The 16,539-nt window shown below is 38.2% G+C and overlaps 1 protein-coding gene across 1 annotated transcript; it reads right to left on the reverse strand.

Annotated features, from left to right (window-relative positions):
• Positions 1 to 349: 349 nt before the first annotated feature.
• Positions 350 to 4,929, reverse strand: LOC136229363 (T-complex protein 1 subunit epsilon). Its single transcript, XM_066018092.1, has 9 exons — positions 4,539 to 4,929; positions 3,699 to 4,017; positions 3,079 to 3,427; positions 2,406 to 2,538; positions 2,218 to 2,270; positions 1,829 to 1,931; positions 1,069 to 1,235; positions 849 to 962; positions 350 to 738 (listed from the first exon to the last, which is right to left on the reverse strand). Exons 1-9 carry the CDS (start codon positions 4,735 to 4,737, stop codon positions 568 to 570), a joined length of 1,608 nt encoding a protein of 535 aa, XP_065874164.1. The 5' UTR covers positions 4,738 to 4,929; the 3' UTR covers positions 350 to 567.
• Between the last annotated feature and the right edge of the window lie 11,610 nt (positions 4,930 to 16,539).

Below are 16,539 nucleotides of genomic sequence, written 5' to 3' on the forward strand. Positions count from 1 at the left end.
AATTCAATAGAATTCTCTGAAAATCAGCCTTCCCAGCCCCTAAGATGCGTCCTCTGCTAAACTAAACAATAAATAGAAATAAAAGGGTACCACAACCAAAATTTTTTAAATATTGAAAAAATAGTAGTGTCCTAAATAATAGACCACCTGCCTTCCACAAGTATCTCACACCATAAAAACATTGCAATATTCTGCTGAAATTTTCTTTGGTCCTTAATTCATACGAGTCCTTTGCATTTATCAGGTATTGCTGAAATTTTCTTTGGTCCTTAATTCATACGAGTCCTTTGCATTTATCAGGTATTTCAGTTTTCAAATGCGTAAATTCTCAATCCATATGAAACACGAGTAAAAGAAAAATTACTACAGCACATAAATGCATGAAAAATTAACACAACATAATGAGTTTTCACACCACATATCCAACCAAAAAAAGTCAAAATTTGTAAGCCAAGCAATAAAAATTTAAGGTGGAGAGTAATCATATGCCCTAAGTAGGCCAACAAGGTAGTAGGAACTATGGATTTAATTGTCAGTTAAGCAGCACAAAAGAACAGAGACCACCTATCAGAACTCCGATGGGGAGATGACATCGTCAATTTTCAATATCATTTTGACAACTTGTGTTGCGAGCAAGATCTGCTGTTGCTTTCCGATCAGAGTCTCGAAAACGTTCTGTTCGCGCATGTCATTTGTACCAGTATCATTGCAATCTATTCCATAGTGAGGATTGTTTTCCTGCGTATTTGATTGTTTGAAACGGAAAATTAATTAGCATAGCCATATAGTGATGAAAGAATATGGGAACAGATTACCAGACATGTGATTGGTTAACATATCACATTTACCTTGAATTGCTGAGATCTCACAAGAGAGAGTGTTTCAATTGGTTGGAGGCCGCTATTCTCAGCAAGTGCCACTGGGATGGCATCTAAAGCATCAGCAAATGCCATGATGGCATACTGCAGGTACAAGAAGTACATGCTGTCAGTATTTAAAGCAGAAAATGTTCTCTAGGAATAAGTAAAGAACAAATCATTGCAGGTGCAGTGGGAAGAATGTGTTTACCTGCTCAACTCCAGGATATCTCTCAGCAGCTGCCTGCACAGCAATTGAACAAGATATCTCGGCTGAGCCACCACCATAAACAATAGAATTGTTGCGGATGAGATTCCTTGCTACACAGAGTGCATCGTGGATGCTACGTTTTGTCTCTTCTATCATCATTTTGTTACCTGACACAATGCAAAGCAAATAACTTCATATCCCATGCTACTCACAATTTTCTTTCTAGTTCTTCAATATTATCACATTTTTCATTTTTCATTCCTTTCTCATGGAGCCAATCATCAAGGAACTACTAGTCTCAATTGTCATATGAAAATATGCTAGCTAAATAAATGGCAACAAAGGTCCAGAAAAGTGCTCCCAGTATCACCAGGGAACAGCAAATGGCACCATTATCAGAGGAAAAGATAAATCTCATGATTGGTACACAACATCTAGGTCTAGAAAATGCCAATCTTGGACTCTTTTTTTTTCAGAAAGTTCTTCCACTAGAACAGCGAAATACCTCGAAATGTACTAAAACATGAAAACTCAGCTGTCATTTCAAACAAAGGTTTTTCAACTACTTGAATGCCACAAACAGAAGTCAGACAGATTCTGAAAAAGAGAAGTGGTCTAGTACACGTTTACAATTAGAAATGAGTCGGATTGTGTGTAGTAGTATAAAATCTCATTCATTCACCTCAATTATTAATAAACCCGAAACCTTAAACAAAATGTATTGCAATTTAAAGTAGGCCAAAGGATAATATAGCCCTACCTCCACGAATAAATATGGTGACAGCCCTTGAATTTGCACAGTGTTCAATGTAAAGCATTCGATCTTTTGTTGTCCCAAAGGCCTTTTCTCGAACCAAACCAGCCTTCAATATATAAAAAGTGGGTAAAACTTATTAAGTGAATAATACAATCGGGAAAGATGAATCTGCATAGATGATGAATCAAGCACAGAGATCAATGTGGAAAAATGCAGTGAAAATATGGAATGAAGATTGGAGATATTATTCCAAAATAATATTGGAAATAAATAACCTTAGTAGAATTGTCATCAAGGTTAAAACCAGGTTACCTGGTAAAATAAAGAATTTCATGGTATGCATATAAACCAAGGTTTGGAAGGAGGAAAAAAAAAATTCTAAGCAAAATTACCTTCCCCAGCTTCTCAGTTGTTAATTCCTGGAATCTAGGCACTATTCTCCCACCTACAAAAACAAGATATCATCAATTTGCGATAATCATAAGAAAATCCTAGCAGCAACTTCATTCAGCAGCATTCTGAAAATATTAGGCAAATCACAAGATACTAACAAGTGCAAGGAGCTGAATTGGACACAAACCTGTGGCAATTGCTATCAGCTCTAACTCCACGCCACCAACCCATCTGACAGCGGGTAAGTTTCTGTGCATTAACAAATGATTTGCCTCATCATCGAACCCCCATTGACAGATGACCAACGTAGCACCAACATCCTATGAACAAATTAACATGAAAGAAAATTGTAAACAAGACAACACATTGTACACCACAGTCTCAGTAAATTCCAAGACCATTAAACAAAACAAGTCTCCCATTGCCAATGGTCAACACAACTAAGCCCTTGTTTGGGAGGAGGTTAATGGATGTAATGGAATGTAAACTTTTTAATTAACCTTGTTTGGAAGCTTTTTATTGAGAGGAAATGAAGGTTAGTGGGAGTTAACATTTAACTCCCATTACTCTATATCTTAACCTCCAAAATGGGGGGTTAACGGGAGTAATGGAAACTTTTTAACTCTCATTTACACTCCAACTCCCAAACAAGGTTAAATTTTAACCTTCATTTCCATCACTTCCCCTCCCCTTCCATTACCTCCTCTAACTCTCACCTCCATTAACCTCCCAACTCCCAAACAAAGGCTAAGGGTTGTTCGGAAATTGAATTTAGAGTGAGGGTATTGAACACACAAAAAAGCAGCACAAAAAGCAATTTTAGACTTCAGTTCTGTGGTGACATAACAATAGAAACTAACCTTGCATTTCTGAACCATGTCATCAAAATACTGCTGTTCCTGCTTACGCAGAGTCTGAAACTTCTCTACTGTATCAATATCCACCTTATGTTTAGTCTTTGGCTTTGGTGGCTCAAAGGGGCAAGTCAAAATAGCAATATTTGCATCTTCAATTTTCTTTGGCATCTGTGGATGGCTCATATCTTTGTCAACTATTATTCCGTATACTAATTCTGTATCCTCCAACTTGCCTCCTACTTTTCCCTCAACTTTTATCAAATCCAAATTAACATCTTTCCTTTCTAAATCTGCAACAGCAAGAACTGCTTTAACAGCAATTTCAGCCAAGCTGCGCTTGCATCGATTAACACTACAAAACAAAGAAAAATGGAAAATTCACAGCATAAATAACAAAAAAAGCAGCTACATAACTTTGAAAGTCGCACTATATCATTTGTGAAAGAATTTAAAAAAAAAAAAAAAAAAAAAAAACCAATCAAACAAGACTAGAGACCAATGGAGTCGCATTGCAAAAATGACAAGCTATTGCAAGGCTTAGACCAACCTACTGACTCACAATTAACTTGAGTTAAGGATGCTTCCTCTACAATCTATACAGGAGAGAATACAGCCAGACTTACATTTTTGAGGAAAGAGTAGTCATGCAAACTTGAACCAAGGGCTCTATATTGGCTGCTTCAAAATCAAACTTATGTGATATATGCTCCAAATGTTCAAAAGCTATTCTGGAAGCCATCTCATAGCCCTCTGCTATACGAATGGGATGAATTCCACGTTCTAGGAGCTTCTCAGCCTGCTCCAAGAGTGCACCAGCCAGAACAACAACACCAGTTGTACCATCACCAATTTCATAATCCTGACTCCGAGAAAGCTCAACCATCAACTTGGCAATCTGATTGTCCACATCCATCTGCTCCAAGATTGTAGCACCATCATTCGCTGAGAAAACAAATAAGTGTAACACATTAGGGCAGCTCTTGAATAAAATCAATCTCCCAAACTAGATTTCACTTCAGAAACAAACGCTGTAATGCCAGGAGATAATGGAACCTAAATATAAGATGCATAAGAACTTATACAACAAGGACTAACCAGTTACATCTCCTTAAGTTAATCTCCGTAATCAAGAGTACGTTGCTACAATGGTCTTCATATTATGACAGACAAGGCAGAAAATCTATATCAATTATTATATTTATAAACTTCTGCTTCAACTTAATCAATCCCCCCATTTGTACAAGCTCGAGCAGCTCAAAGCAACTCTAAACACGCATACTCATTCTAATTATATCAAACAGATCTAGTACTTAAACCTCGAAGCAGGAAACCATAAACCCTACTGAACCATCCAACAAAGAAAAAAACGAAACATCACTAGATCAGAAAAACCAAACAATCAAACCGGCTAAGCTAAACATACAACGAGTAAAAGAAAAAGGATGAGAGGGAAATGAACTTACTAATAGTGACATCGCCGTCGGGACTCTGAAGCATCTTGTCCATGCCCTTAGGACCAAGAGATGTACGGAGGATCCGAGCAACAGCCCTTCCAGCGGAAATGTTAGCTTTCTGAGCCTCAAGACCTCTCAATCGAGTCTTCTGTTCCTGCTCTTTTATGATTATAAATGGCCTACCGTACTCGTCGAAGGCTAACGCCATTTCTGCTCAATCTTTGATCCACTTCAATTTGAGTTTCTTCACTTCAATAGGATCCCAAGGAATTCGAAGGAAGAAGTTCAAAGAAATGGAGAAACGGAGGAAGAGTGGAGAAGCTCTTAGAGAGGAAGTAGTGTTATAGTGGCTAACTCGCCCGCGCGCTCAATCGTTGGTTCTGTATTTTCAAAGCCCTAACTCGGTTCTCGAATTGCATGTGCCCTCTGCGTGTTTATTTTCAGATTGGGCTTTTTGTTTTAGTTAAGACGCCTATGAAGCGGCCATGACTGGATCCTACGGACCTATTGGCCCAAGTCCATTTATAGATAGAAAGATGAATCCCATCTCTTAAAAACTGAAAAAAACAAATTCCTCTTTCAACATTTATAATATTTAATATTTAAAATTCAAGAATTATTTTTTTTAGTAATTTACTTGATACATCACATACAATAAATAGATAAATTTGCAAATTATGTATTTAATTTCTTTTTTACTTTTATTAATTCATTATTTTGTTTTAATAAAATTATCAAAAGTCTAGTTTTTGTTTTTCAAATTTAGTAAGCTAATTTATTAATTAGTGATAACTAAGTAGATAAATATTCCCTATAGATACATTTTCAATTATGGGCAAAGGTCAACTGAATGTGTAGCTTTTAGGAAACCAAAATCATTTGGTTCTACAACAAGTCGAGAGCTTTACAGAAGAGTGAGAGTCAACTTTCGAGAGCTAAAAAAACACTACTTCACTTAGCATAAAAGTGTCGATATAAATGTAACTATGGAGAAACTTTACAAGTGAATGATTCTTATTAGAGGATTGTCTTGTTCCAATGGAGATGTGCCACCTCACACGGCTCTAATAGAAAGGTGTAACAACTTATAAATATAAGGTTTTAGAGAATCTTTCAAGTATATCGGAAAACTCTAACCTCTCTTTTATTTTCATTCTCTTCTTTTGAAAGTGAACAATTAGGCATAAGAGTGCATACGCCAGGCAGCTGCCACCTCCTTTGTTTTGTAGGAATCAGCCATTGCAATACTAGAAGCTGAAATCCTTCTCAATAACAAATTCTAGAGGACTTCTCTTATACAACAGGAGCAATACATCCGACCAATCAAAACATATATATGCATGGGAGACTATTTGTATCAAGACATAAATGTATACTAGTTGTATTATTTGTTTGGCCAAGTGTATTATATCGAGAGTATGGTAGAATTTCTTATAATCCTAAATAATAGCTTCCACTCCCTCTCATTTTTCTTACGGTATTCTGCTCTATTTTTTCTTTCTTTCTTCTTTCTCTTTCTTTGTGTCTTTAACGAATTAATATCGTTTATTATTGAATTTGCGTTTAAGAATGAAATAATCTCATCATTTCCTTTTTTGACAGAAGTTGCGTAGAAGTTGCAATGCAAAAATTAAATAAAACAAGTTGCAATTAATAAAATCAACTTTTAAACCCTTCTAAAGTTACCTTCCAGGTTGTTATTTAGCTTTGCTAAGACATGGAGTCACGAGCGCAATTGAATAGAACCTCGAACTGAGCCCGAATCTAAGCACGGTAAGTTGAATTTTTTTTGAAATTGAAACGAAATGAAACCAATACAAACAGTTTCAAATGTGATTTGAGACTTTTTGTAACTATTTAGGAATGTCATAATCAAAACACTCTAACTTGGTTAAGTGATTGAGAAATAGAAACAGTGATTTCTATATTTTAGAACTTTCTTTCCTGACAATTTTCTCTCTTTCTCTGTATTTCTTCTCAAAACTCCTTTTATTTTCTTTTGATCTCTGTATCTTTTTCTTCAAACTCAAAATGAACTTCCCCTTTTTAAAGAAACACTTTCTGGTCTTAATATACGTTCATATAAAAAAATTTCAACTGCTCATGTAGTGGGGAGTTGAGAAAGATACATGATAAAACTGCTGCAAACCGTCATGGTAGCCGATCGGCTATACTTGTGGTCAACCGGCCACGTCATGTAGCCGATCGGTTATCGATGGGTAAATAGGACAGATTTAACCGTATATAAAACGACAACATTTTTGGAAGAAAACTAGTGGCCGACCAACCACTAGTTGTAGCCGATCGGCCACAACTCGTAGCCAATCGGCTATAGCCTTGAAGAAAAACCATTTTTTCTTAAAAAAAATGGCTCGAATTCTAGCTCGTGATTCCATATGACGCAATGTGAAATCCACCTGCAATATATTGAGCACATGCAACATAATATCATTCTTATGGTTAGAAAAGTTTGTGCTCACAACTTGGCATTGCGTGTGCAAATTGAAGAGGCGTGATTCTCCGTATCCAACTACTCCATACAAGCATTAAAGGGTAACTACACATGCTTCACCAAATCTTTAAAGAGGAGCAAAAACGACATTGTTTTCCTTAAGATTCTCCGAGCTCCGAAAGGAGTGGAAATTAGGCTATAAAGGACCTAGATATGTACAAAATGGGGCATCTGATACCCTACATAATGTTCTCTAGTATATTCATAGAGAAAATTTATGACACGTGAATCAATACATTCCCTCCAATCTAGATAACTCACAAGGAAATGAGGAGGACAGTCTGATCTGAATCAATAAGAATATCTCCTGAAGATACTTAGAGTTTCATCCGACCACGTGGATTAATATATGTCGTTAATCAATATAATGAAGGAATGAGAGCCTTTGGATTTTATGAGGCAATTAGACAAAAGACAGTTGTCATATGGCAGGCGCGTTGCCTGATGTCATAACACTTTATGGTCCTCATAACCAATCGGAGGATGACACACGTCCGTTGCTTCACTAGGGTACGCATTTCCCGAGATTATAATAACTACCCTTGATTCTACTATATATAACTGTTGGTCCCGTGTGATTAGTTCCAAGGGGGGGGGTTAGGAACTAATATAACTTTTTTTCAAAATGTGTATGCTGACTTAGTTATTTTGCAAGTTAGTTAGCCCAGCTTTTGGTCAGCTTGGCCAGATATGCGATAAGTCGACTTTGGACAGATATTGACAAAAGCTGTTTTACTTATAAGTTAGATGTTGACGCTCTTGGAGGTCAGCTTCTAACACAGCACTTGAAATTTCTCAGAGTTAACTTTAAGCAATTCTATATGCTGAGTAAATTTCCATACAACACATGCACATATAATATTGAGAGAGAGTCTAGAAATTACTCAGTATCACTTATCCTGGTTCGGCCTCTCTGCCTACGTCCAGTCTGTTGAAACACCTTTTCACAAGATTTTGATTTGACAAAATCATCCATGATTAAGAGGCAATTAAATTTAAATGCTTTGATTTAATTGTACTAATGTGTTTGTTCAATATTGAGTGCCAAAATATATATATAAAGTTAAACAGTACAAAAGTCAGCTAAGCTGAGTGGAACGGAACTCAGCATGAAAGAGATAGAAGCTGAGTGGAGTAGAACTCAGTATTAGAAGCCTCCTTTAAAGATGCCAGAACGAAGCTGACTAAATTAGAAGACTCCTTCAGGATTGTGTAAACAGAACGGAGCTGACTAAGAAGGAACTCAGCAGAGAAGTTGAACATTCAAAGACAACAAATGAAGCTGAGTAACAGTCAGGACAGCATGAACGATCCGTTCACTAAAGGACAAAGTCTGCCGATCTTCTGCACCAATAATTGAAGCCTCGAAAATACACAGAAGATTAATTCCAAGAATCATGGGTCTATGGATTATTGGTAAAAGACAACTGGCACAAAAAGACAAGTCTGATGCAAAAAGACAAAACCTGACGCCTGAAGAAAACAGAGGAAGGGAATGGCGGAACAGTCTGAAGCTGACCAGAAGATGTTCCCTAAAAGAGCCGTTTTGGACACAACGGCTAAAACTATTTCAAAATGATCCATCTGCAGATTTCCTTCTATAAAAGGACAATCAAGAACCTTGGATCATTGCCGGATTATCAAGAGAAAAATACAAGAAGAGAAAATCCCAAAAGCACTCAAATACAAATAGATCTTACACCAAATTCTCTATTCTCTGTGTAAATGCTAGATTGATTGTTTTGTAATCATCTAAAGTGTTCTTTACCTGAAAAAGAATAAGTGTGTAATCAATAGGAATATTGAAAGTGTTGAGCTGAGTACTTGGTTATAAGTATTCAGTGGTAGAGAAATCTAGGTGCTGGGTTGTAGCACTTAGTAGGAGTTGAGTAGACGAATAGAGGACGGTACTCTTGCATATTCAACTGCCTGTAAATGGTTTGTGCTCTACCTTTAAAGAGCTCAGTATTGGATTCGAAAATCCCAGGAGGAACTGGGGACTGGACGTAGGCAGAGAGGCCGAACCAGGATAAGTCGTGTTGAGTAACTTCTAAACTCTTTCTCTCAATATATATATATATATATATATATATATATATATATGCATGTGTTGCTTGTTGTATTTACTCAGCTTATAAATTGTTAAAACTGAAACTGAGTAAATCCGAGTGCTAAGTTGGAAGCTGACCTTTCAAGTGTCAATTCCCAACTCTCGAGTTAAGCAGTCTTAGTCAACATAGTACTAAAACTGTCTAACAAATCAATCGGCTGTGCTGACCAACACGCTGAGTTATCAAACTCACAAAATAACATTAAGTCAGCATACTTAAAAGCGAAAAAGTTACATTAGTTCCTAAACCCCCCATTGGAACTAATTACTAGGGACCAACAAGTGGTATCAGAGCTGAAGCTCACTACTCAAAGATCTAACAATCTTGAGCTGATCCCTAAAAATGGGTGAAAATAGCACTCGTTTCCTTCCAGGAAACCAAACAACACAGATACTCCCTGAGGGATTATCAATCACTAGACCTCCCCTATTCTTTGGATCTAATTATACATTCTGGAAGAATAGGATGAAGAACTTTATTCAAGCCACAAACATGAGTGCATGGCTTGCAATAGTTCAAGGTCCACATATACCTTATAAAACTGTTGATAATGAGAAAGTTATCAAGAGTGAAACTGAGTGGACAGAGGATGACCTCAAAAAATTACAAAATAATGCTTCGGCTATCAATATGCTTCACTGTGCTTTAGATGCTGCAGAATACAATAAGATTTCAGGTTGTGAGTCAGCACAGGAGATCTGGAAGAAGCTGGAAGTGACCTATGAAGGCACTAGCAAGGTCAAGGAATCCAAAGTGAACCAACACATGCGATTGTATGAGTTGTTCGAGATGACAGACAATGAGGACATCCCAGCAATGAATGCCAGGTTCACCAACATAATAAATGAGCTTAAAAGACTCGGTAAGAATTTCACCGAAGAAGAACAAGTGAAGAAGATCTTACGAAGTCTTCCCAAAAGCTGGCAGGCTAAGAAAACAGCTGTAGAGGAAGCTCAGAACCTGACCACATACAAATATGATGAGCTGATCGGTTCCTTGCTGACCCATGAAATCTCCATGAAAAATTTTGAAGCTAAGGAGAAAACCGAAGATAAAAAACAAAAGTCACTTGTCATGAAAGATGACTCAACTGAAGCTGAGTCAACTGATGATGAAGAAATGGCCATGTTTACTAGAAAGATGAAGAAACTGTTCAGAAGAAATGATAGAAATGGCAAAAGAACATTCAGAAGAAATGACAAGTACAAAGTTGAGTCAAGTGACAAATATAAAAAGGACAGCTCCAAGTCTGTCACATGTTTTGAGTGTCATCAAACTGGGCACATCAAGTCAAGCTATCCCAACCTCAAGAAAGAGAAGAAGGGAAGCAAAAAAGGTTATGGTAGCAATATGGAGCGATAGTGATGAGTCAACATTATCTGAAGCTGAGCAGAATGAAACAGCCAACATATGTTTCATGGCAGATGATGGAGCTGACCAATCTCAATCTGAGCAAGCTGGCCTCTCTGGAGATTCTGAGCAGTGTAACAAAAATATTAAGGCACTCAGCAGGCGCTGTGACGAGATTGAGGAGGTCAAGCTGAGTGACCTCCGATATCTCCTCCAGGACAATTCAGATTTACATACCAACATGCAAATCTTACATAAGTTTGTCACGGAAGTTCAAACTGAGTCTAAGAAACTTAGAAAGGATGTCACAACCTTACAGAACCAAATAAAAGGTTCAACAAAGAATAAACCTCATGCCGAGTACTCAGGTACTGGTCAGCATAAACAGTTTACTCAATGTAGCTGTTATGGGAAGAAAGGACACACAAAAGCTGTGTGCTGGCATAACAAACAAACTGTCCAATGTGACTTCTGTGCTAAGAAAGGTCATACCACCAAGGTATGTTGGCATGCTCAGCACAACAATGCTGACTACACTCAACATCACCCTCAAAGGGTAACTATGTGTGGCTTTTGTGGTAAAAGTGGTCATACTACAAATGTATGTCGTCACAAGTTAAAATATGACTTTGCACCTGTTTACACTAACAAGAAATGACCCAAAAGGAATTGGGTACCTAAAAACGAATAGTTTAAAATGCAGGTCAGCTTGACATGCATGGAGAAATCAAAACTTTGGTATATAGACAGCGCATGCTCAAGGCACATGACAGGTGATGAAACACAGTTCATCACACTAGAGCTTAAACGAGGTGGAAGCGTAAGCTTTGGAGACAACAAGAAGGGTAAGATAGTCGGCTCAGGTACTATCGGAGGTAACCCAACCATTGAGTCTGTCTCCTTAGTTAAAGGTCTCAAATACAATCTGCTGAGTGTAGCTCAGCTTTGCAAGAGTGGCAGAAAGGTTGTATTTGATGATACTAAGTGTCAAATACTCGAGGGAAATACAAATGAATTGATTTTAACTGCCCCTCGTGTAGAAAATGTATACATGTTGAACTTAGAAAAACAGTTTTCTAAAAACATATGCCTAGTATCTAAAGAGGATAACTCCTGGCTATGGCATAGAAGACTTGGCATGTCAGCATGGACCTTCTTGCCAAATTAGCTAGAAAGCAATTAGTTGAGGGACTACCCAAATTAAAATTTGAAAAAGATCAATTGTGTAATGCTTGTCAGCAGGGTAAACAAACTAAAAAGTCATTTCATAGCAAAAATATAGTCTCAACCAAGAGACCATTGGAATTGCTACACTTGGATCTTTTCGGACCTATCCAGCCACTCAGCTTAGGAGGTAAGAAATTTTCCTTGGTTATTGTAGATGATTTCTCTCGGTATACTTGGATCATCCTGCTGAGTAGCAAAGATGAAACATATGAGATGTTCACTGCATTAGTCAAAAAGCTTGAAAATGATAAAGACCTAAGAGTAGCTCACATTAGAAGCGACAATGGTGGAGAATTCAAAAACCAACAGTTTGATGAATTTTGTGAAACCAGTGGTATTGACCATAATTTCTCCGCTCCTAGAACACCTCAACAAAATGGGGTTGTTGAAAGGAAAAATAGAATTATTGTCGAAATAGCTAGGACAATGTTGAGTGAAAATAGGCTTCCAAAGTACTTTTGGGGTGAAGCTGTTCACACGGCATGTTACATACTGAATAGGGCTCTAGTTAGACCTGTACTTAAGAAAACTCCATATGAGCTTTGGAAAGGACGAAAGCCCAACATTGGATACTTTCGTGCCTTTGGGTGTAAATGCTTTATACTCAATACAAAAGACAACCTTGCTAAATTTGATGCTAAAGCTGACGAAGCGATCTTTTTGGGGTACTCAACAAACAGCAAAGCATATAGAGTATTTAATAAAAGAACTCATGTTGTAGAAGAGTCTGTACATGTTGAGTTCGATGAAATTGACCCTACAGGTAAGTCAGCTCAGCTCGAAGAAGATGAACCAAGCTCAGCTTCCGCTGATCAATCTGAAGCCTCTGTGTCATCTATACAAGAGCTGACCAAAGGTAAGCAAGAAACTAAAATATTATTTGCTGACCAATCTGTTCCTGTAAAGATTGTAGAAACACCTCTTCCAAACAACTCAACATTGCCCAAGGAAATAAAGATTCCAAGAGGACACACAGAACATGCCATCCTTGATGATGCAAACAATAAAGTAATGACTAGAGATCAGCTCAGGAAGTTCCTTAGCAACGTTGCCTTCGTATCAGTTCATGAACCAAAGAACTTTGCTGATGCTAAGCATGATGAGTATTGGATCAATGCCATGCAAGAGGAGCTTGACCAATTCACAAGAAATGAGGTATGGGATCTAGTACCTAAACCTAGGAATCAAAAATCCATAGAAACTAAGTGGGTTTTTAGAAACAAACTAGATGAGCATGGAAATGTAATTAGGAACAAATCTCGACTTGTAGCCCAAGGCTATAATCAGCAAGAGGGCATAGATTATGGTGAAACTTTTGCACCAGTTGCTAGGTTAGAAGCTATACGTATATTGTGTGCATATGCTAGTTTTATGAACTTCAAATTGTATCAAATGGATGTTAAAAGTGCATTTCTTAATGGCTTTATAAACGAAGAGGTATATGTTAATCAACCTCCTGGATTCGAAGATCCAAAATATCCGAACCATGTTTATAAACTCAAAAAGGCCCTGTACGGCCTAAAGCAAGCTCCAAGAGCTTGGTATGAGAGGTTGACCAATTTCCTGCTGACCAGGAACTATGTCAGGGGGAAATCTGACACAACCTTGTTTATTAAGAAAAAGGGTAAACATACCCTACTTGCACAGATATATGTAGATGATATAATATTTGGTGCTACTGACGAATCCTTGTGCAAAGAATTTAGCCAACAGATGCAAACTGAGTTTGAAATGTCCATGATGGGTGAACTCAACTTCTTCCTTGGACTTCAAATTAAGCAAGGTAAGAATGGCATCTTTATAAGTCAGTCCAAGTACACCAAAGAAATGTTAAAGAAATTCAGCATGGTAGATTGCAAACCCATATCAAACCCCATGGGTACTGATACTGTCCTATGCAAAGATGAGAAGAGTAAGTCAGTAGATAGTAAGCTCTATCGAGGTATGATAGGTTCATTACTTTATCTCACTGCTAGTAGACCTGATATTCAGTACTTAGTATGTTATTGTGCAAGATATCAAGCTGACTCAAGGGAATCTCACTTAATTGCTGTAAAAAGAATTTTTAGATATTTGCAGAGCTCAGTTGATGCAGGTTTGTGGTACCCAACTTCAAATGACTTCACACTCATAGGATACACAGATGCTGACTATGGACGGGATAAGCTAGAACGTAAGAGTACTTCAGGAGGATGTCATTTCCTTGGAAGCTGTCTAGTATCTTGGTTCAGCAAGAAGCAGTCATCAGTTGCTCTGTCAACAACTGAAGCTGAGTACATTGCTGCTGGAAGCTGTGTTGCTCAAGTCCTATGGATAAAGCAACAGCTTGAGGATTATGGAGTTAAAACAAAGACAATAGAGATCAGATGTGACAACAAGAGTGCCATTGATCTATCTAAGAATCCAGTCCAACACAGCAGGATGAAGCATGTTAGCATAAGACATCACTTCATCAGAGATCACGTACTAAAAGATGAGATCAAGCTGACCTATGTGCCAACAAATGAACAACTTGCAGATATCTTCACCAAGCCTCTGGCTAAGGAACAATTTAACATACTAAGGGAAGCTATCGGTATGTCTAATCCTCTTCAATGACTAAGTATTTGAATAAATGTTGAGTGATTGTCATGCTGACTAATATCAATCTGTTAACTATTGCACGTTGAGCTTAATAGTCTATGCTGAGTAAATACAAATGCTGAGTAAATATTCTGTGCTGAGTAGATATACATACTGAGTAATCACCTTATGCTGAGTAAATGTACATGTTGTGTGATGAACGTATGTTGAGTTACTAAGAGATAGGAAATCCAATCTACGTAAAATTAAATACTCAGTATCATAAATGACTCATATTCTGGCAAATTGAGTAAATGCCCACTTGCACCAATAAACAATGACGCGTGTAACAAATCATACCTAGGAAAACGAAAGTAATAATGAACACCCATGCGCCGAACCTGTCATAAATGGCAGAATCTTTGTCGATTAAAGTCCCAAGATGAAAACAGCTAGTTCATTAATGACCCAAAACTCTATAAGTAGTGGATGAATCCCCACTCGTCACTCTTTACGCTTACGATCTTCTGTAATCAAACTCTTCTCTCTCCCTAAACCTCAAAACCTTCATCTGCAACAATGGCTTCCGGCAAAAATGAAATCCCTAATGTCACCACTCAGCCTGGCCAAACCTCTAGCAAACCCACTCAAGCTGACCCCGCGGGTCCTTCGACATAAATAGAAAGAAATATGATCAAAGTCCATAAGAAGGTCAACAATTTAGAGGTTCTGAGATGCAGATGGTTCTCTCCAGGATTCGTCACCTCTGAGAAACCGTTCTGTGACTAGATCGAGAAGAACAAATGGACTGGTCTCTTCTCTCTCTCAGGAACAACCTACCCCAGGTTGGTACGGGAATTCTATTCGAATATATATGTTGATGAAGATGATTCCGATTATTTGGAGACCACGGTCAAAGGTCAGAAAATTACCATCACCCCTGCCTATCTAGCTACTTTGCTTGATTTACCAGACGAAGGAATAGAATTTAGGACAACAAAAGAGAAGGTACCAAAAGAAAAGCTTGACAAGATCAAGGGGTTTTGCAAACCCAAGGGAGAAATACCCAGCACGTGTATGGGGCAAGAACAGAAGATGGCTCACTACATCCTAACCAACTTCATCTTTCCTAAACTCAGCTCAGCCTCATCTGCCTCCAATTTCGAACAGTGCTTCATATGGCATATGTTGACCTACACTCCACTCAACATGCCCGTCTTCTTGATTGGGGCTCTTCAACGTGGTGGGAAGAAGCTCATGCTGGGTTCTCTGATCACTAAGATCATTAAGGACAAACGGATTGAGACAATCAATGAAACTGACACTTTGGGAAGTGAGATCACTGCAGTTCTGCTGGAAGGATTGTTGTACAATCAACCCTTGAAAGGCTATGAAGAAGTTGGAGATGTCGAGGAAAATGAAGAAACTGAGCAAATAGAAATTGAGCAACTAGAAGTTGAGCCTGAAAAAGAAGTGGAGGCTCATGCTGAGTCCCCTAAGACAGCTCAGCCTGAGAAGAAGAAAAAGAAAAGAAAGGCTCTTGAAACTTGCTCCAAAGACATCAATGCTGTCCCAAAGAAAGTGAGACTAGGGTCTCAAGAAAAGGTTAAACTGACAAGGTCACAGAGAAAAGAAAGAGACCAGAAGGGCCTGTAGAAGAAGAAGAGGAAACTCCAGAATCCCCCTTGATGAAAAGGAAGAAGGTTAATACCTTAAAGACAGTTGAAACTGATCCCCTAGATTGGGCTGTCTCTGAAGGTCATGGAACTGACCCAGAAAAAGAAGCTGAGAAAGAAACGGAGCAACAAGCTGAGAAAGAAAGGGAAGCAGAAACTCATGTTGAGGAACAAGTCCATGTTGAGCAAGAAAATGCTGATGTTGAGCAACCTCAGGGTAATGCTGAGCAAAGAACTGAAGAAGAAGAAAGTGTTGCTGTTGAGGATCATACGGAGCAACTTGAGAGTCCCCATGTAGAAGAGGAAACAGTTGCTACTGAGTCCAGTAAAGGTACTCCAGCTAACCCTTCACCTCCAAAAGCTCCAAAACAACGGCGACTCAAAAAGAAGGCTCAAAAGCAAATTGACCTTATGGATGACTTCCCTGCTGAAGATATTGAAACTGACCTCTCCCAAATTCAGTTTCAGTATTTCTCAAATGATGCTGAGAATGAGTCACCTCCAGCAGAGACTGCACAAAAACAAGCCTCTGTTACTCAGGATGAGGAACAAGCCAAGACTCCGGAGAATCC

The sequence above is a fragment of the Euphorbia lathyris genome, chromosome 5, assembly GCF_963576675.1.
Source record: "Euphorbia lathyris chromosome 5, ddEupLath1.1, whole genome shotgun sequence".
Classification (NCBI taxonomy): Eukaryota; Viridiplantae; Streptophyta; class Magnoliopsida; order Malpighiales; family Euphorbiaceae; genus Euphorbia; species Euphorbia lathyris.